General features: G+C 35.1%; 1 protein-coding gene across 3 annotated transcripts in view; it reads right to left on the bottom strand.

Annotated features, from left to right (window-relative positions):
- Positions 1-1,881: 1,881 nt before the first annotated feature.
- UBR1 (ubiquitin protein ligase E3 component n-recognin 1) overlaps positions 1,882-25,629 on the bottom strand; it is a 147,484-nt gene continuing 123,736 nt past the window's right edge. Inside the window, exons 39-47 of one of the 3 annotated variants that reach the window (XM_081291718.1) lie at positions 24,035-24,185; positions 19,898-19,985; positions 18,217-18,350; positions 16,314-16,422; positions 14,506-14,562; positions 12,381-12,458; positions 7,276-7,446; positions 5,780-5,881; positions 1,882-4,566 (exon numbers count right to left, since the gene is read on the bottom strand). In XM_081291718.1, coding sequence (XP_081147844.1) covers positions 4,425-4,566; positions 5,780-5,881; positions 7,276-7,446; positions 12,381-12,458; positions 14,506-14,562; positions 16,314-16,422; positions 18,217-18,350; positions 19,898-19,985; positions 24,035-24,185 — 1,032 coding nt within the window. In that variant the 3' untranslated portion in view covers positions 1,882-4,424. The remainder of the gene's footprint in view (positions 4,567-5,779; positions 5,882-7,275; positions 7,447-12,380; positions 12,459-14,505; positions 14,563-16,313; positions 16,423-18,216; positions 18,351-19,897; positions 19,986-24,034; positions 24,186-25,629) is intronic. The other 2 variants (XM_081291717.1, XM_081291719.1) reach the window with 2 other exon arrangements.

The raw sequence follows: 25,629 nt of genomic DNA, 5'->3' as shown, positions 1-25,629 counted from the left end.
TTCCTCTTATATGTAATTTTGTATAACCCTGAGGGTCTCCTTCCATTTCCATGCAATTTTCCTTCTCTCTCCCTTTCCCTCCCACCTCTCATCCCTGTTTAATGTTAGTCTTCTTCTCATGCTCTTCTTCCCTACTCTGTTCTTAGTTACTCTCCTTATATCAAAGAAGACATTTGGCATTTGTTTTTTAGGAATTGGCTAGCTTCACTTAGCATAATCTGCTCTAATGCCATCCATTTCCCTCCAAATTCTATGATTTTGTCATTTTTTAATGCAGAGTAATACTCCATTGTGTATAAATGCCACATTTTTTTTTATCCATTCGTCTATTGAAGGGCATCTAGGTTGCTTCCACAGTCTTGCTATTGTGAATTGTGCTGCTATGAACATCAATGTAACAGTGTCCCTGTAGCATGCTCTTTTTAGGTCTTTAGGGAATAGACCCAGAAGGGGAATAGCTGGGTCAAATGGTGGTTCCATTCCCAGCTTTCCAAGAAATCTCCATACTGCTTTCCAAATTGGCTGCACCAATTTGCAGTCCCACCAACAATGTACAAGTGTACCCTTTTCCCCACATCCTCGCCAGCACTTGTTGTTGCTTGACTTCATAATGGCTGACAATCTTACTGGAGTGAAATGGTATCTTAGGGTGGTTTTGATTTGCATTTCTCTGACTGCTAGAGATGGTGAGCATTTTTTCATGTACTTGTTGTTTTAAAAAAATATTTATATATATTTAGCTTTAGGTGGACACAATATCTTTTTATTTTTATTTGGTGTTGAGGATCAAGCGCTCTACCGCTGAGCCACAACCCCAGCCCAGTTCATTGATTTTTCTTTAATTGGTTGTTCAAAACATTACAAAGCTCTTGACATATCATATTTCATACATTTGATTCAAGTGGGTCATTAATTTCTTTTTAAACTTTATTTCATTTGCTTCTGGCCTGATCTTTATTATTTACTTGCTTCTACTAATTTTGGGTTTGGTTTGCTCTTGTTTTTCTAGTTCTTTGAGATGCTGCTTGAGTTCCTTGAGATTTTTCTGCTTTTTTGACTCAGATGTTGACTACTATAAATTTCCCTTTTAGTACTGCATTTTTTCATAGGCTTTTCAGTATGCTGTTTCGGTCCTCATTGGTTACTCCAGAGTAAGTTGTTTGCTTGTTATTAACTTCTTCTCTTTTGGCAGTGCTGGGGATTGAACCCAGGGCTTTGTGTAGGCTAAGCAAGCACTCTACCTGAGCTATGCTGCCATCCCTAACATCTTTCTATTTGAAGAATACCTTTTAGCATTTTTTTTTTTTTGTAGAACAGTTCTGGTGGAGATATGTTTCTCTTTGCATTTGGAAATATCTGTATTTCCCCTTCATTTCTTAAGTAAGTTTTGCTAGGTATTCTTGGTTGGCAGTTTTCATCCTTCACTACTGTGAAAAATTTCATGCCACTTTCTGTTGTCTCTAAGGTTTTTGTAAAGGAATTTGCTGTCAGGTAACCTGGGACACCCTTATGTGTTTATTTCGTTCTCCATAGCCGAGAATCTTTTCTTTGTGTTTTAACTATAAGAACTTGATATATCTTGGTTGACTTAAATCTGACTGGTGATCTTTGACTTGTTTTTGTGCTGTGTTAAAATGTATGTATAATATGTCAAATACACTTTACTGTCATGTATATCTAAAAACAACAAATACAAATAAAAAGTGTACTTAGGGTATTTGTATGGCATTAAAAAATAATATAAAATATATGCATATACCTAAATACATATATTTGATATGAGTGCTAAAAGTTATTTATGATGCATTATATGTTCAAAAATTTTTGAGATCCATTTACACTAAAAATTTCTCTTTTATGAAAATTTCCTGAGCTGACAAAGAAAATTTTATTGAGAGCTTCCTTTTAGGTATAGATTTTTATACTTCAATCCCAAATCTCCAAACATGAGAAGTCCCTTTTTTCCTTTTAAATATACACATATATTTTATTTCAAAAAGCACAAGAACATTATACAAGTTTTAAATTTACATTTTTGCAATAAAAGATATCAATATATGTATTATTTGTATAACTTCATCATGGATGGAATTTGAATCAGTGGTATAAACATGTTGCAGTCACTAAATATAGAACATCACAGTGAACCAAAATGCATAGTTGTTACGAAATGACAAATGACCACTAAAAGGTGAACTCACAGCCCATACACCAACATAATAAATTAATTATACAGATATATGCTTTTCTTCACTGAATCATTAAAATTCTTGCCAACCCCTCACCAAACATTAGAAAAACACAGTTTTGAAGCCATTCTGTTGAACCAATTCCTTCACGTACTACACTAAAGAAAATAAAGTGACTTGGTTGCTTGCTTGTAAGTAAACTTCATAAGCATAATTAAATTGTTTGCAATGATGAAGGCAAACTACTAGGACATTTGAATATCACTAAAAATCCCATGGGCCGGGGGCAGCACTGAGACATAAATTCATCTACAGTGCAGAGATCTCAATCTCATTAAGCAGAAATCAATATGAAATGGGATCTTTGGCAGTAAAGGCTGGCCGGCCAGTGCCAGATAGTCCTTCTGGCAGCTTGATAGCTTAACTCTAGGATTTATGAAGTGAGTATAAAAAGACCAGAAATAAAGTTAGTTTATCCTTGCTAAACGGAAGCCAATCAGGGCAGAAGTCAGCATTTTCTGTGTTTATTTTAGCTCAGATTTCCCAGCCAAATAATCAATCCAACAAAATTATATAAGAAACTGAGGAAATGACCAAATAATTTAATCATACTGGCAAATGTGATAAACTGAGTACTGAATTCTTGGATCCTCACCTGTTGTTATGAATTATTCACTAGAGAGGCACCTATTTCCTGATACCTTACAAATTGTAATTATCCAAGTAGAAAATCATGATTGTAATTCTGAAGCCAGCTCATGCCAATCCCTTACTGCAAAATTCACTTTTCTTTGTGTAAAAATACCAAAAAATCTAGCCCCAAATGTGCACCACTGATCACTTAGCAAATATATCTTTACTCGCTTGCCTTTGCTGAGCAAAGAAGGTAGGAAAACATTTATACACTTACATGACAGCAGTAACCACGGGCAATATAAGATGCATTGAATGCATCATTCAAACTGATAACATTATCAGAGACAACAGAAGCTAAAATGGAAAGATTCAATTTATATTTATGTCTGCTGTTTTATATCACAATTTCTTGATATAAAAAGTTAAAGCCAAGAACCAAAAAGTCTATGCACAAATTTGGGAGAGCGCTATTATTTATAAACAAAATGGCTCAACCACAGCAAAACAGGACACAGACCACTGATCACATGGCTTGTTTGTTTATAGTAGTTAAAAAAACAGAGTTTATGAAAAGGTTGCGCACAGATACCAAATAAACAATCTGTCTTTTACAAAGACACAAAAGATGGCAGAATTGGCTTAAATCGGATTGTTGTAATTTACAGTTTTTATGCTTCATTCATTGGGGGAAATTTTCTTCTCCTCATTCTACAAATAGTTTATATCAGAACTGTAACAGGTTTCTGAAAGTCAAATATGATGGTGCCAATTAAGAGATAAGAGATCTCACTGTAGAAACTTAACTTTGGAAAATGTAAAGCATAACTTAAACTCAACAAAACTATTTGTAGTCAGAGGTGAGGATTTCAGGCTCTGTACCATCAGGAATGAATAACAAATATGTTACCCTAAATAACTCTTTTTAGGTCTACAGAGGGAATGATACTTTTCCATACTGGCAGAACTTGCACTCTGTCCAAAATAAGATTTAGATTGATTTCTGGCTAAAGCAGCTGGTGGCACATTAAAGATATTTCCTTGAAAGGAAAATAGTAAAGTTTAATTTTTTGAAATCTTTCTCAAAGGAAAAACACTGCATGTTTTCTGCATCCCCTCTTTAGTTTCAAGAAGAACATTATATATTATTAGAATCGTGTCAGTGTCAGTGATCCAATGCAACCTGAACTACTTGGGAAAACACCAAATACAAAACTGCAGAAGAGATAACCAACATATAAAAATGTCCACAACTGTTGATGTGACTTCATTTACCAGGTGGATTAAATGATATGAAATAGGACAAAGGAATTGAGTTTCCTGGAAATATTAGCAGAATCAGACACTTGGGGTGAACAAGCATTTCTTTAGTGTTCCAGAACATAAAACAAATTATTAGTCAATGTCCTTTTTTCCCTTAAAAAGTGTATTTGCTAATTGAAAGCAATACACTATTAAGAAATTTCTTAATGATATATGTGAATCTGGACATGGAACAAAAGACCCTCTAATACTTCCCCAGCCCTCAGAAAGATCTCCATAATTTTAAATTAGTCTTTATTACTGTTGTTATTTGTGATTGTCTTGAGGCAGAGTTGGAGCTCACAGTAATTGCCAGTTGAATCCAAATAACATCTGATTAGTTTCCTGGCTCCTAGCAATCTCTTCTATAATGCAGTGTTGTTGCCAGACCAAATGGAGCTTCCTGTATCGTTCAGGAGATAAATGAAGAGGGTTGCCTCTCCTTCAGGGGAAAAAACCAAGAACAAGAACAACAACAACAACAAAAAAAACAAAAAACACATAAGTTTGAACCAAATTATAGTAACATCTTTATTGTCTAATTAAAATTAGTATGTACTATACTAGGGGAAATGCTAGGTTGATACCAAAAGTGAAGAAAAATGAAAACATGTAGAGAACAACCTAACTGTTCCTGGAGCTGAGAGGCATCACCAGGAGAAGGCTTAAAAAGAGCTATCACTTTACTGTTGAGCTAAGAACTTGATAATAGCACTTTGTTAACAAAACAGACATTTACTCCTTGATTATTCAGGAAATAAGTCAAGGATAACTCGGACTTAATAAGACATCATTTAGGTTGCCAATAAGATTTACAACTTGAAGTTATTTCCTCTCAATTAGCCTGAATGGAGCTCTAATGGCTTTCTGACCTGTAACAGCTTATTCAGCTTCAATTTATGATCCTTGCAAAGCACAGGTTAGGTCTAAGGCAAACACAAAGTCCTCAAATTATATTCTTCTACTCAGAAATATTTGGTTACAATTATCCTTATGATACAAAGCACCTTGGTGCTTAACAAATATATATATATATATATATATATATATATATATATTTTTTTTTTTTTTTTTTTTTTTTTTTTTGAGGTGAGGGTCTTGCTATGTTGCTTAGGTTGACCTCAAATTCCTGGGCTCAATTGAGCCTACTGTCCCAATCTCCTGAGTAGTTGGGACAAAAGGAGCATGCTATCATGCCTGGCTTAGGAAACAGTCAAATAAAATACCTTTCAATACTAAAGTCCCGAAGTTTGTAACACTGTGTAACACCTAATCCAAAATGGAAATAATGAATATCCACTCCAAACCAGATTCCCTCACTGGACACTACAGATTTATTTCTTTTACATATCAAGGCCATACCTTCTAAGTAATTAGGAAGACAGATCAGTTAAATAAAATAGAACATGCAACATTCAATGGTATCTTTAATAACTTTGGAAAGTGTTACCTTCAAATGTGGAAAGCACAAAGTTATATAAAATTATGTGCTACTTTAGGATGGCATCACGTTTAATATTTTAAATTTGTAGCAATAAAAATATTTCTTGATTCTTAGCATTAGCTTTTATCTACATGCAGTAATGTGATTAAAAATTTTAAAAAATTGTACAAGAGAATTGATTGAAGCCTTCCTATTAAAGAAAAATTCTTACTTCAGCCCAGGGTCTGTTTCTCCATATTCATCCAAGTAAGGGGCTGGATAGGCACACCCTCTGGCTTTTCCTTCAACCAGGACCACTCTGCATTCTCTGATTCTGAAACATAAAACAACCAACAGGAAATATTGTTAAGTTCATACGTACAAATGTTAGGCACTGCATCAAAGCTAATCCAGAGTAAAGACATAGTGGGTATCTGTAAGGAATTCAGTATTAAGACAATATAAACAGATGAATATAGACTAAGTTGTGTTTTGTCTAAATAAAAGAGAACAAACATCATTTTTTTGTTATTTTTTCTTGAAGCAACAGGAAAGGATCTGTGGGAAATGGGACAAGCAATACTAGCTGGATATACTGAAGAAAGGAGGCTGTCCTACTTGAGCCACAGATACCTTGAAAAATGGCAGCTGGGGCTGTTCCTGTACTGTTTCCTAACTCACAACCTGGGGAGTGGGGGTGGAAAGAACTTAACAGAACAGAACCACATCTTCTAATCTGACAACTGAAGGTTGTCAACATAATGTCAACTAGGGAAGTGTAAAGATACTTCTGATTAGAGCCAACCTCCAACAGTGCAGATTACATAAAGAATTACTGTCAGGTAGACTTATAGAATAAAAAAGTACCACAGAGAAAAATTATAAACAGTTGAAATGATGGTGGTTTTCTCTTGTGGGTTCCCTAGAAAATATCTGGCAGATATTTGGGTTTGGCTTTTATGCAGGCTATCCCCTTAGTTCAAAAGCTGCCTTTGAGCAATAATAATACATTTCCACAGTTAGTAAGACATTAAGGCCTACGTAAAGAGAAGCTGCATTACACGGGGAGAATGGAAAGCAAAAACACATATCAACTTTAAACTTCATTTCTCTGAGACAATCTACACTCATAAATAAATATTATTACTGTTCAACTCTCGACCTTTTGCTGAAAAACTAGGGGAAATGCTAGGTTGATACCAGAAGTGAAGAAAAATGAAAACATTCAGAGAACAACCTAAAGTAACAATTTACATTTACTTTTTTTTTTTTTAGAGAGAGAGAGAGAGAATTTTAATATTTATTTTTTAGTTTTCGGCAGACACAACATATTTGTTTGTATGTGGTGCTAAGGATCAAACCAGGGCCGCACGCATGACAGGTAAGCGCGCTATTGCTTGAGCCACATCCCCAGCCCTACGTTTACTTTTTAAAAGTAAGTTTCAGGACTCCAAGTTTTTTCATTATACTTGAATATTCCACTGAGTCACAACCCCAGCCCTTTTGTATGTTTTATTTAGAGATGGGGTCTCACTAAGTTCTTAGCCTTGCTAATTTGCTGAGCTAGTTCTGAACTCCCAATTCTCCTGCCTCATCCTCCCCAGCTGCTGGTATGCTCTAACTTCTGATCAGTTGTTCATTATTATCATACTATACATGTAATGACCTCTAGATTGGATCCACATTCCCTAAGCTCCTTATCAAACTTCCAGATCATGCATTACTCACTTTAGGAAAATGCAGACTCCTGCTCCACAGTGAAGTGCATGAAATATGCAAGCTCCAACCTCTTCCCCATTTACAATTTCTTGGCAACAAATGTTCTGAGAACATAATATGGCCCCACAGAAAAGACAGAGGACAGGATGCTTTCGTTCATCATCTGCAGATCGTGGACACCTGAAAAGGAAAGGTAACAATTAAAGTGGCAGAAAAACTAAACAAAAAAGCACCATATATCTAGAATTAGCAATGAAACATGTTTTCATACTCGCTCCTTTCCAGCTAGGAAAGATCTTAAAACACAAGGGACTATTTAATTGGGTGATTCCTTTTTAATAGCTCCCCACTAAGGGAACTTAAAAAATTTTGGATTTGGGGGCTGGGGTTGTGGCTTAGCAGTAGAGTACTCGCCTAGCATGGGCAAGGCCCTGGGTTCGATCCTCAGCACCATATAAAAATAAATTAACTAACAATATTGTATCCAACTACAACTAAAAAATAATTTAAAAAAAACAACACTTTGATTTGGCTAAGGATATAGCTCAGTGTATGTACGTGTCAGGCCTGGGCTTTACCCTAGCACCAAAAAACAAACCTTCTGATTAGTCCACAGTAAGAAAATCTATTATTAAATATATAGTATCCTAATAATTCACATAATATCTAGGACTAAATATGCCTTGATGTGAAGACTCATTTATAGAATCTGGTATTCATTTAATAGTCACCTACCTGCCCTATGTTGGGCCCCCAATGTTGAAGGAATATGATCTTGTGTGTAATAGTTTAAAAAAATGATGTTTTACAGTAAGGATCCAAAGACTTTCCTCTTTGAAATATTGGACCTTCAGGATTGAAATGACTGAGTTGATGCACTCTTCCAACTCAGTAAGCATAGCAAGTCTTAAGAAGGAAAAAGTGACAATTGACTTACATGACTTACATGAACCAAGTAGTACTTTGAAACTTGACCATTTTACCTGGTGGTATGCAGGAGCCTTACTATAATGTTCCAAAAAGAGGAAAAATGGCTATCTTTGAAATAAAAGAGTTTCCCATACTTTCTCACTGCGATATATGGACACAATGGAAACATATATCAAGAATCCTTAATTTAGATAGTAAAAAAATAAATAAATACAACTAAAGGAGACATTCACTTAGAGTAGAATAAATAGCATCAAAAGAATCTCCAATGTGGGGGCTGAGGTTGTGGTTGTGGTAGAGCACCTGCCTAGTACATGAAGGGACCTGGGTTTGATCCTCAGCACCACATAAAAAATAAAAAAAATCTCCAAGGGTATTGACAGTTTCTTTTCTGATCCCAACTTTCCCAAGCAAGATAAGAAAACTACCATGTCTACACAGGAATAGAGGAACTCTGTTTTTTTGTGGTGCAGGGGATCAAACCCAGTGGAACTCTGTGCATAGGCAATCCATTTCTGTCTCCTAAAGTTGAGGGGGGTGTTTTAACTTCTTGGGGGGGGGTGAAGTATCCCAGAATATAATTAAAACTCTTTTTAGATAAAGCTCAAATCTTATTTCACCTGTAAAGCAGGATGGCTGAGTCTTAGTTACCAGCCATCCTATAGATGAAAAGGTAAGGCAGGGGAAGGATGTGTAAAGGATATTAACTAAGCAGCATTCTTCCAGTACTAGATGGGGTTTGGTTTTAACAGGAACTGGTGATAGCAGTAAGTGGCAACATCATCCAGGAACATCTTCACTGTGATTAAAGACTTAACACTCTTCTAAGATTCCCCCTAAGAGGAAACAATCTGATATCCTTTAACACTTGGAAGATAGTATCTTTTGGGCTGAGGTTGTGGCTTAGCAGCAGAGCGTTCGCCTAGCATGTGCGAGGCCCTGGGTTTGATCATCAGCACCACATAAAAATAAATATTTTTTAAAAAAAGATAGTATCTTTTGACTAGGCTTCTCTAGTAGCAATGCAACCCTAAGAATAGGAGAATCACTGGGGAATGGTATTAGTCAAATTATATTACTATATTGCATGTATTACAAATAAGTAACAACAAATCCCATCATTATGTACAACTATACTGCACCAATAAAATATGGGGAAAAAATAAGAGAACCACTGGATTTTAGAGCTGTATGCAATCTTTGAAATTATCTAGCTAATTTTTTGAAGGATGAGAATAAAGTGGCTCAACTATTCCTTTAGTTGGCTGACTAGCAAGGGAGTTATCAAGACCAATTCTATGGTAACAGAGGCTGGAGTATGGGATACCCAAGTCCCCACTGGGACAGTTAAACCCTGCTAATTTCATACCATACAGCAATCAATATTAGTACATCATCAGTAAGACTTGAACAGACTTTGATTTTTCAGGCTGCTGAGAATCTTGCCATTTAATAACAAATTACTATTAATTTTATGTCATCATTATCAATTTGGTATGTGATAGAAGGATACATAATTATATCTAGAGAAGTTTTGGCTTATTATTTTAAAAATATATGCACTGTGATTCAAATATGAAATATTCCAACAGTTAAAGCAGATATGAATACAAGTCTCTATTCAGTGACTGACATTTCATTGGTGATCATTGATTTTGTTATTTAAATAATATCACTGTGGGCCAGGGCTGTGGCTTGGGCCCGGGCTGTCGCTCAGTGGTAGAGTGCTTGCCCAGCATGTGTGAGGCACTGGGTTCTATCCCCTGCATCACAAAATAAATAAATAAATAAAATAAAATAAAGGTACTGTGTCCATCTACAACTAAAAAAATATTTTAAAAAAACTGCAAGTAGGGGCTGGGGATGTGGCTCAAGCGGTAGCGCGCTCGCCTGGCATGCGTGCGGCCCGGGTTCGATCCTCAGCACCACATACCAACAAAGATGTTGTGTCTGCCGAGAACTAAAAAAATAAATATTAAAAATTCTCTCTCTCTCTCTCTCTCTCTCTCTCTCACACTCTCTCTCCTCTCTCACTCTCTCTTTAAAAAAAAAAACTGCAAGTAAAGTGTAAAATAATAAAACATCTTAAAACTATAAAAATTATGGTCTAACTTTATATAATAATATCATTTATCTTATAAAATAACTAATAGGTAATTCATACATGATGTTACTAATGAGTATACTTTGTTTTACTTCTCACCAATCTTTGTTATCACCCTGTTCTTCTTTCACTTGAAACGATCAATGAAAGGAGAGAAGAAAAAAACAAAATTTGAGAACCACTGCTTTAGAGGTTTTAAGGGACACTGGCATGGTTCCAAAAGATGATGAAGGGGATTTTTTTTTCTCCAAGATCCAAGCAGGCTTGTCCCTGAGTCATAATACTATTATCTGTTTTGCTGTTATGATGGGTTTCCATAAGATTTTTATTTATTTTTTAAATATTTTTTTAGTTATAGTTGGACACAATGCCTGTATTTATTTATTAGTTCGATCCTCAGCACCTTGCACGTGCTAGACGAGAACTCTACCACTGAGCCACAACCCCAGCCCCCATAAGATTTTATTTTTAAAAAGGGTTCTTACAACTTAACAAAAAAATTTTGAAGAGTTACAAAATATGGTGGGATAGGCAGCTCCAGATATTGGTCCCTCCCATAAACCACCTACTGAACTAGGAAGAACTATCTGAAGCAACTCTTTTGGGACTCAAGGCTAGCTGAATATTTGCAGCAACCAGGGGAGTGGTATATTTTGGTATTTTATGTAGCAGCTCCCATTCCCTACCCCCAGCCTCATGACAGGGAGTTATGGAGATGGAGGCTTATTTTTCTGGTGTAACTTGTTTGTGTCAGGGTATGCCAAAGAAACCCTGTCCTATGGAAAATGGAATTATAAGTTTAAATTTAACTGGTAGTTCATAGAGGGACAAACAAAAGCATGTGAAGAAATGAGGTCTCATACATTGCTGGCGAGAATGTGAAATGGTACAGCCTCTGTGGAAAACAGTTTGACTGTTCCTGAAAAAGTTAAATACAGAATTACCATATGACTTAGCAAATTCCACTCCCAGGTATATACACCAAAGAAATAAAGCACGTATCCATACAGAAACATGTACATGAGTGTTCACAAAAACACTGTATGAATGTCGAAAGGGGAAAATAATACCATCATAAATATAATGAATGCTCATCAATGGATGAAGAAATAAATAAACCAGGATATATACTATGATGGGATATTACAGAGCGAAAAAAGGAACAAACTACTGATACATGCTACAACTTGGATAAGCCACAAAAAATGCTGAATATATAAAGTTAGTTAGGGGCTGGGGCTGTAGCTCAGCAGTAGCACACTTGCCTAGCATGTATGAGGCACTGGGTTCATTGCTCAGCACCACATACAAATTAAAAAAAAAAATAAAGGCCTATCAACAACTAAAAAATAAAAATTAAAAAAAAAAAGAAAAGAAAAAAGTTAGACTTGCTTTCTTCTACATAAAAATCACAATGAGAGGCCAAATTTTGTTTTCTAGTTTGGGGTTATAGTTTTTTGTTGTTGTTGTTGTTTGTTTCTCTAGATGATAAAATTTGAAATATTTTCTTACACTAAAAATATTCAAATGTAATTTCCCAGGATTTTGTCATTGGAAAAAAAATGTGTACATGCTTATTTCAATAAAATTAATGTGAGAGAGAGACAGAAAGAGAAGGAGAAGAGGAGGAAGAAGCAGAAGCAGCACCTAGAACCACTTTAACATTCCTTTTATATGATATATCCACAGCAGGAAAATTGAGAGAGACATAAAGTAGATTAGGTTTCCCAGGGAACAGAAGACAGGGGAATGGGAAGTGTTTGGAGTGATGAAAAAGCTTTGAAACTAGACAGAGGTGAGAGTTGTACAACACTGTGAATATACTAGAAGCCACTAAATTGTATACTTTATCATAATTATGTTATTTGGATTTCATATCAATTTAAAAAAAATGACAATCACTTTTATGGAGGAAGCTCAGTGGTCAGTTTGAAAAAAGTTAAGTTTGTTGGTGGTAGTATAGACCAATTGCAAACTTAGGAAAATATTTAAAATACATACACACACACACACACACACACACACAAATGTGCATGTGTGCACACAGACACACCACACTCACACATATTCCCTCTCTCACCTGAAATGAGAAGCTTGATTTAGGAGACAGCTGTAGTCATCAGGAAGCTCTATCAAACTGTTTCTTTTTCTAGGATACCTAGAAATGTAATTTAAAAGACAATTTTATTTATGAGTAAATAAGCTCAGATAAAAAGTTGACCAAGGTGTACTGGGGTTGTGGTTCAGTGGTAGGGCACTTACAGTGGCTAGCATATGTAAAGCAGTGGGTTTAATCCTCAGTACCACATAAAAATAAATAAATAAAATAAAGGTACTATTGTCCATTACAACTAAAAAAACATTAAAAAGATGAGGGCTGGGGCTGTAGCTCAGTGTCAGAGCACTTGCCTAGCATGTGTGAGGCACTGGGTTCAATCCTTAACACCACATAAAAATAAACAAATAAAGGCATTCTGTCCAACTACTAAAAAAAAAAAAAAAAAAGAAAGTTGATCAAGGTGGGGCTGGGGTTGTGGCTCAGTGGTAGAGTGCTCGCCTAGCATGCCTGAGGCACTGGGTTCGATCCTCAGCATCACATGAAAATGAAATAAAGATATATTGTGTCCGCCTACAACTAAAAAATAAATATTAAAAAAAAAAAGTTGGCCAAGGTGATAAAAGTAAGAATATCTTTAAAATAATAAAAGGATCCAAACTTGAAATCCAAAAGAAATCCAACTATTGAGTTGATTAAATTCAAACTTCTTAATCTAGAATTCCAAGTCTTTCATCAGCTGGCTTTGTTTCTAAACTCAAGTTCCACTATTTCCTAAGACTAAATTGTTTTAGCCTGTCTAGTAGGGGAACACAAAGTAGTAGATAAGAACACAGTTACTGAAATTAGACACATCTGGTTATAAATCCTAACCAGATGAGGACTGAATATGTGTGTGTATGCATATACCACATATACATATTTTTAAATTTGTTATAGTGTCTCAAGTTTTATGTACATAACTAGATTATAAATTACTCATGACCAATGGCTATATGTATGTTTTAACTTTTTTTAAATCTCCCAGAATATTTTACTACCATGATGGGGAAATAGATCTAAAAGGCACAAAATGACTTGAAATAAAAAAAAAAAATTGTGTGATATCACCAGTCCAAAAATATGTACTCATCTTACAAATCTTTGTTTTTCTCTATTCTGAGATCTTTCTTTTCTTAGTGAGATTTAAATACTGCTGGATCTAGGCACAGGAGCTAGATCTATTATCACTAACTCACTAAAGCTGGGTTACAAAGGGAAAGAGGCATATGTACATTTACACTGGAGTTGAAAGGAGTTCAGGAGTGAGAGGAAATAAGAAACAGGAGGCAAATGTACATTGTCTCACAATCTCTGTTTTCCATAGAAAAATGGTACTAGTGCTGGTACTTAGAGCTAGGGATCAATTCCTCTGTGATCAATTCCTCTAGTGATTCAATTCAAATAAAAGTAGACACTATCTGTTAGATTGACCCTGGAAGAAATACAAAGAAGACGAACATATAGTTCTCACCCTTGTTTACTTTTTAGTGATTTAGGGTGTTATGGGGTATATGTGAGCACCTATTAGGTTTTATGAAGAAGATGGCATTTGATTTGATACTTGAGGAAGAAGTAGATTTTGATAGAGGTGATAGGAGGGTTGAAGACATTAGTTTTTTAACCATATAGACAGGAAAGGGGGGAGGAGATAGTTTTATTTTTATCTTTATTCTCAAAGAAAAAGAAGTAGAACCACTACACTATGATTTTAATATACCAGTAGTTCCAAGATGCCACTTCTTCTGCTTTTTAATATGTACTAGCTTAAGGATGATTCTCTCAATAGGTGCTGGAAGACTGACGATTTAAGAGGGAAAGAGTCACTACCCTAAGAAAAAACAATCATAGAAAGAATCTGATTTCTGGCCAAGACTTAAGAGATACACAGGAAATAATGTAGTGAGCAAGAATGAAAGAAGGCAGATTAGGGCAACCCCTGTTGGGTCCCTTTTCGCCCTGTGGGAGCTCTGACTCTTCTCACTTGAATAAAATCCTACTCTTAAAAAAAAAAAAAAGTAGACTAAGAAGCATGCTCAAGAAATCAATTACCATTACTTTGGAAAACATAATGTGGATCGAGTGAAAAGGCTGAAGTAGTAAAACCAACCTGACCACAGTGCTTTTCTGCTTCAAACAGCTCTGTAAGACAGAATCTGCACACCACCTATGTGGAGCCAAGAGGGGAAAAAAAGAATGGATTACCACAGGTTCAGTGCAATATTCATCAATGAGCCATTATCTCTCTCTGTCCCTTTCCATGTTCCTCCTAAGATTGTCTTACAAATTGTTCCTTTTCTTCTCCATTTTTTCCTCCCATTTATTTGCCCACTCTATTATTAAATCCTTTTTAAAAAGTTTTATCAATTAAGGTCTAACTAGAAAAACAAAAACTACTCTAAGCATTTAAAAAAGAGGGAATTCAATATAATGTGGCAATAAAAGTGGTAGGGACTGGGGATGTAACTCAGTACCTATTATACGAGGCCCTAGGTTCAATCTCCAGACTTTCCTAAGGATTTACATTTTGGGTTGGGGATACAAGTCAATGGTACAGTGCTTCCAAAGCATGCATAAGTCCTGGGTTTAATCCCCAGCAATGCTGAAAAGAAAAGAAAAAAGATGGAAGGGTTGAGTAAGCAATTTTAAAACAAAAAAGCAAGGCAACCTAAGATCATTCCTCAACCCAGGTTGGAGGAACAAAAGGGAACAGTGGTAATATTGGAGGCCAGGGACTTGGGTCACCAGTGGGTACTAGAATCACAATAGGTTTGTTTGGTGGGAACTGGAGCCAGAGAAGAACTGTACCACTACCACAGATGCCCCAATAAGACAGACAGGTAGCCTAAATATCTACCAAATGACCTTCCTTTTCTTTTCTTCCTGGCCTCCAATATCCTGTGTCTCCCCCTGGATAAATCCAGGCAAAAGCCAGCTAATAAGAGAGACTGGGAAACATGACCTACAGGTGTCATTCTCCTACATTACAAAACAGAGAAGAATGAGGCAAGCAGGTCCTGGAATGGCATAATAAGCAAGAACTTTCTGTTTCAGAGTTCAAAATTTTAATACTTGATTATAAACTAGCAAGTCAAAAACTTACCTAACTCCATGAACTTAAATAAAATTAGTGCAATCTACTGTCCTTACACTCAACACAAAGCATGATACTAATTTGTTAAAATAATTTTCATCACATCAGAGATCAGAATACCTCATGAGAAATGAGGAAGAAAAGAAAAGAACCTAATACATAGAATCTAACATGCAAGAAAAAGTGACAGGAGACAGAGGCTGACATTCATAGAAATCCTGACCTAGGCATGAAGGAAGATACTGGTTAAAGAAAAGGGAGGAAGAAAAAGGAAAGTGAGGAGACTGAAGAAAATCGTTAGGGAAATAAAATAAGAATAACAGTGAGAACTGATTATAAAAATGATGGAAAATGATACAAAAATACAGTAAGGAGAGTGGAGGTTAAGAAGTTGAGAACAGGAGATCAAGTAAATAATGAAGTAGAAAGTTTCCTGAAAGAGAGACTTTCCTTCTCTCCTCACATAACTTCCTGAGATACGTGTTCCTACATGAGATGTGCTACTGTTTTGGATATAGTCCCAATTTGGGTTTTTTTGATTCTTGTGAATTTTATATATGAAGCAGCCCCTCCATTCAATATTTTAAAACTTGAATGAGACATAAGTGGATAAAATAAGTAAAATGAATGGATGATAGCCATGGTGGAGCAAGCAGAAATTCTATCCGTCCAGAGGTATTGGTCTTATACACAACTCCTTAAGTGTGTGAATCAGGAATCTAATTCAATCAATGCTAATCAACCTGAAAGCTTAGCAAATAACTTTAATTTAAAATTTTCAAATTGGACAGGAACCCAACAATGACATTTTACCCCCATAGTACCTCTGGAGCAAGGGCTGTATAGTATCCCAATATTCCTGGAAAAGCAGGAACAAATTTGTGGGTAAAGATAGATAGCTACATAGTGCAGTGTATTCTCCTTCTCCAGAATCTGCAAGGGAATAAAACATACATATAGTAAGTACATCATTCTTACCTGGTCAAACTGTTAATAGTTTCCTTGTTGTTTATGCTCATTTCTATATTCTAAATAGAGTACATTTTGTACTTTATAAAACTGGGTGGCAAGCCACAGTTTTCATTTTACAACATAAATCTAATTGATTCACTCTTCTGATCAGATAGTGCCAATACCTAACCACCACACTTACTATAAAATATGAAGTCCTTATTGTGGCATAAGATCCTAGGTGATGTGCATGCACCTAGAAGCTTCTTAAATAGCTACCTTCTTTCTCTCTATTCATTTTCAGCCATACAATGACTTTCTGTTCTCTATGCTAAGAAAAGCCCTTGTATTTATTTTTTCTTCTGCTTAAGAATACTTTTCAATTACTTGTCCAGCTCAAACCCATCTGTGTAGCTTGTTGTTCAATTTCTCCTCAGAGAGAAGCCTTCCATGACCATCTATCATAAAGACTTTCCACTCTGGCCCCAGAACTCTCTATTTTTGTTTTATTTTTCTTTGCACTATCACCATTAGACATTATATTATACATATTTATGTTTGTTTGTTTGTCTGGCAACCTCCCAATAAAAGAAAGGACTTTATTTTCTATTGCACCTATTAAATAAATACATGACTTTTGTATGTGTGCAAGCAATAGATCTGTATTGGTAATTACTTTGGAAAGTGGCATTCTATTTTATATTAAATCATGATAAACCTTGACCTTAAAAAGAGATTCCTTAGTGAACTGAATCAAGACAAAGAATGTTGATATCTAGTAAACATGACATGGTTAATATATTCTCAAAGGAAAAAAAGAATTTCAGAACAATTTTGGTGACTCTTTCAAAATCATGTAAAAGTTCTGTTTTTTTTTTTTTTTAAACATACAAAGCCATAAGGAAAGCTCTATTTTGGTCTTGATATAGAGACAAGTAAATAAGAAAGAAATGACCTGTTGCTTAAATATATGTGATTTTGGTTGGTTCTAGCATGCTTTGCCCAGCAGCATTTAAAATACAGTCATATGTTCAAAATTCAAATAACAATATATAATAAAGTCTTCCTTCAACCTAGCCAAATAGTTCTCTTCCCTGAAGGCACCAATGTCTCTAATTTCCTATATATCCATCAGTTATATTCTGCATGCAGGTATTTTATAAACTCAAGCCCATAAACTATAAATTAATAGAAACCAGAAGTAGGTTCTGTAAGATTATGAGTGTTATCTACAATGCAGATTAAAATTTGGCTTCAATTTTAACCTACATCAGAGAAGTGGCAGATAAGAGTGAATACAGATTGAAGATGTAGGGCGTGGGAAAATGGTTTTGCCTGTTCTAACCTTGTATTATTATTTTTTTTTTGGTACAGGGGATTGAACCCAGGGTGCACTTAACAACTAAGCCATGTCCCCAGGCTTTTCTTTTATTTATTTATTTTTAGGTTTTAGTTTTTAGGCGGACACAACATCTTTGTTTTGTATGTGGTGCTGAGGATTGAACCTGGGCCGCACGCATGCCAGGAGAGCGTGCTACTGCTTGAGCCATATCCCCAGCCCCTCTTATATTTATTTAAAGACAGGGTCTCCCTGAGTTGCTAAGTGCCTCGCTAATATGCTGAAGCTGGCTTGAACTCTCGATCCTCATGCCTCAGCCTCCAGAGTTGCTGGGATTATAAGTGTGCACCACCACTGTAACCTTGTATTCTTGAGCTTGAATATAAGAACAAAAAAAGTCTCCATTTTCTACTTTGTGATTTCATTCTTCTACTTACTGGTAAGCAGTTCTTCAGGTGGAGTTACCCCTAGTAAATAGTGGAAAAACAATGCAGCACAACGAAGGTACGGGGTGATTCCATTCTTCAAGGAGACCCACAAATACCAGCCAGGAATATCACATCCAATGCATCTAGAGACAATAATTCCATAATAGGAGAGAATACTTATTAGAACAAACCTACAAATTTTAAACATATCCCTTGTTAAAAATACAAACATTTAAATAGTTTTAATAGTTTATTACCCATTTAATTTTTAAACATTTAAAATAAAACACTTAGCAAGTTAATAGCTTCAGTGTTTACATTTCCTAAAGAAAACCCAACTCTTGTATCTTTACCATGTAGATTTTTAAAGCATAGAGCTGCTCTCTTCTTTCCTAGGTGGAGATAAACAAAACAAAATTGCAATAAGAAAATCCACCTCAAAAAATCTTGACTCTCACAATAGTTATCCATTCAATATAAAAGTTGCCAAAGCTGATAAAAAATTTCTGAGATAAAAAATTCTTGTAATGAAATATGGAGAAAAAAATTTCTCAATAACTAATTGAAGCAACTAGTTTCACTAAAGAAATAATATTTTTCTGGCTTCTGTATTACAATTGACAAATGATTTATAGGCAATGAAACCATTCTATATTATACTGTAATGGTACAGCAGAGTGAGTTTAATGTAAACTATGAACTTTTGTTAATAAAAATGTACTAACATTGGTTCATTATTTTTAACAAATATATCACAATAATGAAAGATGAGGGGGATGGGAGGGAATAAATAGGAACACTTTATATACTTTCTGCTCAGTTTTTCTGTAAACTTAAAAGGCCTCTAAAAAAAAAAGTCTATTAACTTAAAAAACAGGGGTGGGGGGGGAGAAGAAGACTGGTGAAGAAGATAAAAACAAAAGAGGAGAACCTGGCAATAGATGAAATTTAACAAGCATGCCAATTATATTTTTTTGTTTTCACCTCTATATAGAGGTTAGAGGTACATAATTTTGGAATTATACATTATATAATTGTATATTATTTATATAATTGTATGTATATGCATATTGAAATATAAATGCCAAAATATAGGAAATATATTTACTGATAAGCACATCAGCTATATAGCTCACTGTGAAAGGACACCCTGCTTTCTATTTTCTGTATTTACTTAAAATTCTAAATTCTGCTATTAGTTACAATTCTGTCATCTTTTATCTACATTCCCAGAATGAGGGTAAAGATGTGAACTTCTTTCTGTCTCAGAAATAAAAAAGTAGCTAATATTCCAACCTAATACTGTACTATTTTACAACTTTAAGGTAAAATCATCAAAATAAGCCCCATTCCCCCACAGGATAAGCCTATCCTATTAGCAAAGTCAAATATGAAATGCTCTTAACTGATTTTTAAAAATTGGAATTAAAATGGTTTAAAAGTTATAGTACCAGCTGGGCGTGTTGGCACACACTTGTAATCTCAGCTGAGGCAGGAAGATTGCAAGCTCAAGGCCAGTCTCAGCAACTTAGTGAGGTCCAAAGCAACTTAGCAAGATACTGACTCAGGGGTTAACCACCCCTAGATTCAATCCCCGATACCAAAAAATGTTATATGCCAAATAACTGAACAAAGACATAGAATTATTAAAACATTATCTAAGTAGACTAGACAATGGAACGTTACTCACCCGTTTGTATAATGTGAAACTTCTGCAAAGAAAGAAGATGCAGAACGAGCTTCTTCACTATCTTCTTCAACCTGAGCGAGGGGGAGGCCTGAAAAAAGAAATAATCCAAGATTAATCTGTGAATTGGCTATCTAGTTTATAAATTGCATCTCAATTTCAAGGTTCCAAAACCTTTCCAGTAACTGCCAACTTTGCTTCTTACTTTAAGGATCTGAATAAGTCACTAAGTTCTCAAACTTCAGTTTTCTTGTATTTAAAATAGAGATTAAAATGCCTACCTTGGAGTTTGCTTGAGGGATGAGGATGGTTATAGCACATTTGAATAGTGCTCTATTTTTATTATTTTGTTACTGGGGATTGAACCCAGGAGCACTTTAGGACTGAGCTGCGTTCCCAGCACTTTTTTTTTTTTTTTGTATTTTGTTAGAGACAGGGTTCTCACTGAGTTGCTTAGTGCCTTGCTGTTGCTGACGCTGGCTTTAAACTTGTGATCCTCTTGCCTCAGCACACCTGGCAGTTCCCAGCACTTTTTAACTTTTTCTTTTAAGACAGGGCCTTGATAAATTGCTTAGGGCCTTGCTAAATTGCTGAGGCTGGCCTTGAATTTGCAATGCTTCTGCCTCAGCCTCAGCCTCAGCCTCCTGAGTTGTGAGGATTACATGTGTGTACTACTATGCCTGGGCTAGTACTCTGTTGTTCTAAAAATGCTTTTGCTGTGTGGCTGGGGTTGTGGCTCAGTGGTAGAGCGCTTGCCTAGCATGTGTGGGGCATTGGGTTTGATCCCTGGCACCACATAAAAATAAAACAAATAAAATAAAGGTATTGTGTCTACCTACAACTAAAAAAAAAAAAAAAAAGTTAAAAAATTATTTTGCTTCTGCATTCATTCATTTGAAAGATCCAATTAAAAATTACCCCAAATGATTTTGTCTTATCTGTCTTGAATATTGGTAGATCTTTTCATTTTCCAAATAAGATCTTTTTAAGAGGTATACACTTTATTTTTAAAAAGTGGAAAACATATTATAAATTCATATTGATTTTCCTCAATTCAAATATTAAGAGTTTGGGGCTGGGAGTATAGTTAAGTGGTAGAGTATGTACTTAGTATACCTAAAGCCTTGGGTTCAACTCTGCACCAAAAAGAAGAAGAAGAAAAAAAGAGTCCAATGTTTGTGTAAGTTTTTTTTCCTTGTTTTCTTTTTTTTGGGCGAGGGGGTATTTGAAGAAAATTTTACTTATGATTAATTGCAAATATTAAGTAAGCTACTTGATGAGTTTGATAAATGTATTCATGTAACAAGATGAGTATTTTAAATTTTTTAGAGTAATTTTAGGTTACAGCAAAATTGAGCAGCAAATACAGAGAATTCTTATAAACCACCTTGTTGCTATACACAATCTTCCTCAATATTAACATCCAGCACTAGGGCTGGGGTTGTGGCTTAGCGGTAGAGTGCTTGCCTAGCACATGTGAGGCCTTGGGCTCGATTCTTAGCACCACATAAAAATAAACAAATAAAATAAATGTATTGTGTCCAACTACAACTTAAAAAAAAAAATATATATATATATATATAATACATATATTTTTAAATCCAGCATTCGAATAGTACATATTTTATAATTCATGAACCTACATTGAAACATCATTACGACCCAAAGTCCATAGTTTATAATAGGGTTCATTCTTGGTTGGTACAAACATACATGCATCCATCATTGTAGTATTTTATTGTACTAACTAGTTTCACTGCCTTAAAAATTCATTGTGTCCCATCTATTTCATCTCCTCCTCCATTACCCCTGGCAACCACTTATGTTTTTACCGTCTTCATATTTTTTCTTTTCTAAAGTGTCATGTGGTTGGAGTCATACAGTATGTTTCCTTTTCAGATTGGCTTCTTTCACTTTGTATATGATTCTTTATATATTTTCATGGCTTGATAGTTCATATTTCTTTTTAGCACTAAATAATATTTGTTGTCTGGATGAACCACAATTTGTCATTCACCCACCAAAAGTCATCTTGGTTGCTTTCAAGTCAATTATGAATAAACAAAAACCTGCTATAAACACCATGTACAGGTTTTTGTGTAGATATACGTTTTCAATTATTTGGTAGATAACAAGGGACATAGTGGCTGGATCAAATGATAAGAATACTTAGTTTTGTAAGAAACTGATAAACTATCTTCCAAAATGACTGTACCATTTTGCACTCCTATCAACAAGTAAGAATTTTTGAATAGGGTATTGTCAGCCTTCCAACGTTTTTGTTCTTCTTCAATACCGAGTTGCCTATTCTGGGTCTTTCATCTCTCCATATAAACTTTAGAATCCTTTGTCCATATCCACAAAATAACTTGCTGGGATTTGATTGAAATATTATTGGAGTTTGCTTTGCTGTTCTGATTTTTACTCATTTCTCTTCTGCTGTGTACTCAAACTCTTGGTTCTCAATGATGTTAATTTGTTTTATCCTAAAAATTACCTATAATAATTTCAAAATAACAAAACACTAATTATGAACAATACCATTAATATAAATCCAATTTAATATCTAGGGGAAGCATATTTCTTTTGTTGTGAGAGTATATTCCAGTGCAAGTGCAGATAAAATACTAAGTTTTAAAGTCATGTGAAGTAATCATTTTCTTGATATGCTTCATAAAATTTCATTTGTTATTTTCAAATTTTAAAAATTATTTCCCCCTATTTTATTACTTTTTAGTTAAATAAAGCACTTACAGGGCTTTAAAATCAAACTAAAAAGAATATTCATTGGAATCTTTGCTCAAATTCCTGTGTCTTTTATCTTACCCTTGAGGCAACCTTTTTTAGTTTCTATTGTTTCTTTTATAAAAATCATAGGCAAATATAAATATACATAAGCATATAAACACATAAAATACCCTACATGAGGGAACTGTGTACTATTGCCAATGTTTTCCAATTTTTTCTTCACTTAATAATAAACACAAGATATCACTTCACATAAACAGGTTTCATTCACTTCTATCTATAGCTGCATAGCACATCCATATATGGATATACACAGATTATTCACCCATTGATGGATAGCTTCATTGTTTCTGGCTTTTTGTTATTCTAAATAATAATACTATGAATAATGTTATACTTATGTCATTTCATATTTTTGCCCTAGAGAAGCTTGGGGATGGATTCTTCCCCCCCCCCCCCCCCCCAAGACAGCCTGCTGCACAGGTTGGCCTTGAACTTCTGGGCTCAGGAGAATCTCTTTTTTCAGCCTCTCCAGTAGCTAGGACTATAGGCATGCACCACTACTGCATGCGATAGATTCTTAGAAGTGGAATTGGTGGACCAAAGGGTAAATTCACATGTGCTAATTTTTATTCTAATATCACTTTAATTATTTGTTTGTCTTCTAACTTATCTGAACTTTCAGTAGCCCTTACTGGTCACTTCTAGCTAAAACCAAACTTCATTTTCTATTGAAGATCAGACTCTGAAAGGATAATTATAATTTCATACTGTTGCATTACTCATGTATCCTCAATTGCACATTCATTCAAAAACCAACGAGTATTTATTCAGTATAACAAAGGTTGCTAGACACTTGATAACAGGAAAGATTTTCGAGTTTGATTGTTCTCTTCCATTAGGAAACTGACGATGGAGAAGTAGGGAGAAAGAAAAAGCAGGGAAACAATAATAAGCTATAATCGCAAATAACTACAAAACAGGAGTATATGGTGTATACTACAAAGTGAACAAAATACCACCCATTCTAGTTGGAGGAAAAAAGAATAGTTTCATGGACAGGACTACTGAGGTAGAGAGAAACCTTGGAGAGACCATGAAAATGAGAAATTGGAGGGGTGGGGGAGTAGATTTAAATGGTCTCTGAATATCTGCAGAATAGCTACAAATTAGGCAATCAAGTATCTTCAGGTAATAATCCTTTTCATACTTATTCTACCTTTGTATGTTTAAATGGCATCTGTAAAGAAATAGATGAATAATCATTCAATAAAAGATATAACAGACTACTTAGAAATATGATTAACTATAAGCATACTTAAATTTGCCAGTAGAACACAGGAAAATGTTATTTATAAATTAACATTTAGAGCAACCCGATGAGAGATTTACCTGTGTCTATCGTAAGAAGTATCTGAAGCATGTGTGCCATGGTGATCAAATGGAAGAGATAAAGGTGGTTATAGGAAGAACTAATTGATGAAGGTTGTAGATCAACAGCGTCATCCCAGTACAAGGATGGGAATGCTAACACAGCACCTACCTATGAGAGAAAAATGGGCATCAACGTGGGTAACAACAAAAGACCAACACAGATTAATCTCATAATTAAATGCAAAGGGCTATGGATGCTGCACTGTTTGTGGTATGTTTATTTTTAAAATGACCACTTTTTCTTCTAGTTATTCAACAGAATATCTTAGATTATAATGTACTATAAATGGAAGACAAAGGTCATCTGCAAATATTATCCCTTTTCTGAGTCCACTCATTTGTGTTCTAGGTAGTGGTTAACTGTGTGGTTCAACAGATGATTCAACATGATAATCACTTGGAGAACTGTTACACTTTCAACCCAGTTCAACCAAATCTGAATCTCTGGGGATAGGATCCAATTATCAGCATTCTTTCCAAATTTTTCCAGGAGACTTCAAAAGAGTCAGGGTTGACAATCATCCAGTAGAGGCCTAGAGGAATGGTGGTGAGGGTGGGGATGGGGGTAGGGGATGCTGGTTAACCCTATAACTGCAAAGTCCATGCTCCCAACCTCACCACTGCTTCCTTTATAGAACTTGGTTTTTAAAGAAATGAGATCATCACAAGGATGGAAAAGTTTTGCAAGAAACTCACAATCTAGTTGCCATCTGTCCACAGATGTTTTGGGAAAGACTAAATGCACCTATGGCCTGATCCTTATCACTAAAGAACGATTTTTAAAGATAGCTCATCCTGTCATTCACTGCTTATAATAATAATAATTAAAAAAAAAGTTAAAAGAAGAGGGAAGAGAGGCGGGGCACGGTAATGCATGCTTATAATCCCAACGGCTTGGGAGACTGTGGCAGGAGAGCCATGACTTCAAAGCTGGTCTCAGCAAAAGCAATGTGCTAAGCAACTCAGTGAGACCCTGTCTTTAAATAAAATACAAAAAAAATAAAGCTGGGGATGTGGTTCAGTAGTCAAGTGCCCCTGAGTTCAATCCCCAGCTCCCGCCATCCCCCCACAAAAAAAAAGAGGGGAGAGAAAGGAAGCATAATACAGATTTAGTAAAAGTTTGTTTGAATAAATATAAACTAATATAACCAATAAGACTAATTACAAAGTAAAATACAAATGTACTTTCATTTTTAAAGTGGTTTTGATGGTTTCAGTCAAATGTATATTTACTTATAAGCAGAATGCATAAGAGAACAAACTTAACAGGTTATTAAACTTAGGTTTAATACCAATAATTTATTTTTTTCATGACAGTAAAGTATATTTTGAAATATTATACATAGAATAAGTATAATCTGTTCCAATTAGGATCCCATTATTGTGGTTGTACATGATGTGGAGTTACATTGATCATATATTTATATACAAGGCTAGAAAAGATATGTCTGATTCATTGTACTGTCTTTCTTATTACCATCCCTCCTCCCTTCCCTTCATTCCCTTTTTGTTTAGTCCAAAGAACTTCTAAGCTTCCTCTCCATTGTTGTAGG

The sequence above is a fragment of the Spermophilus citellus genome, assembly GCF_964194105.1.
Source record: "Spermophilus citellus genome assembly, chromosome: 4".
Lineage (NCBI taxonomy): Eukaryota > Metazoa > Chordata > Mammalia > Rodentia > Sciuridae > Spermophilus > Spermophilus citellus.
The sequence above is the reverse complement of the archived record's forward strand: the minus strand, read 5'-3'. Positions and strand labels throughout refer to the sequence as shown.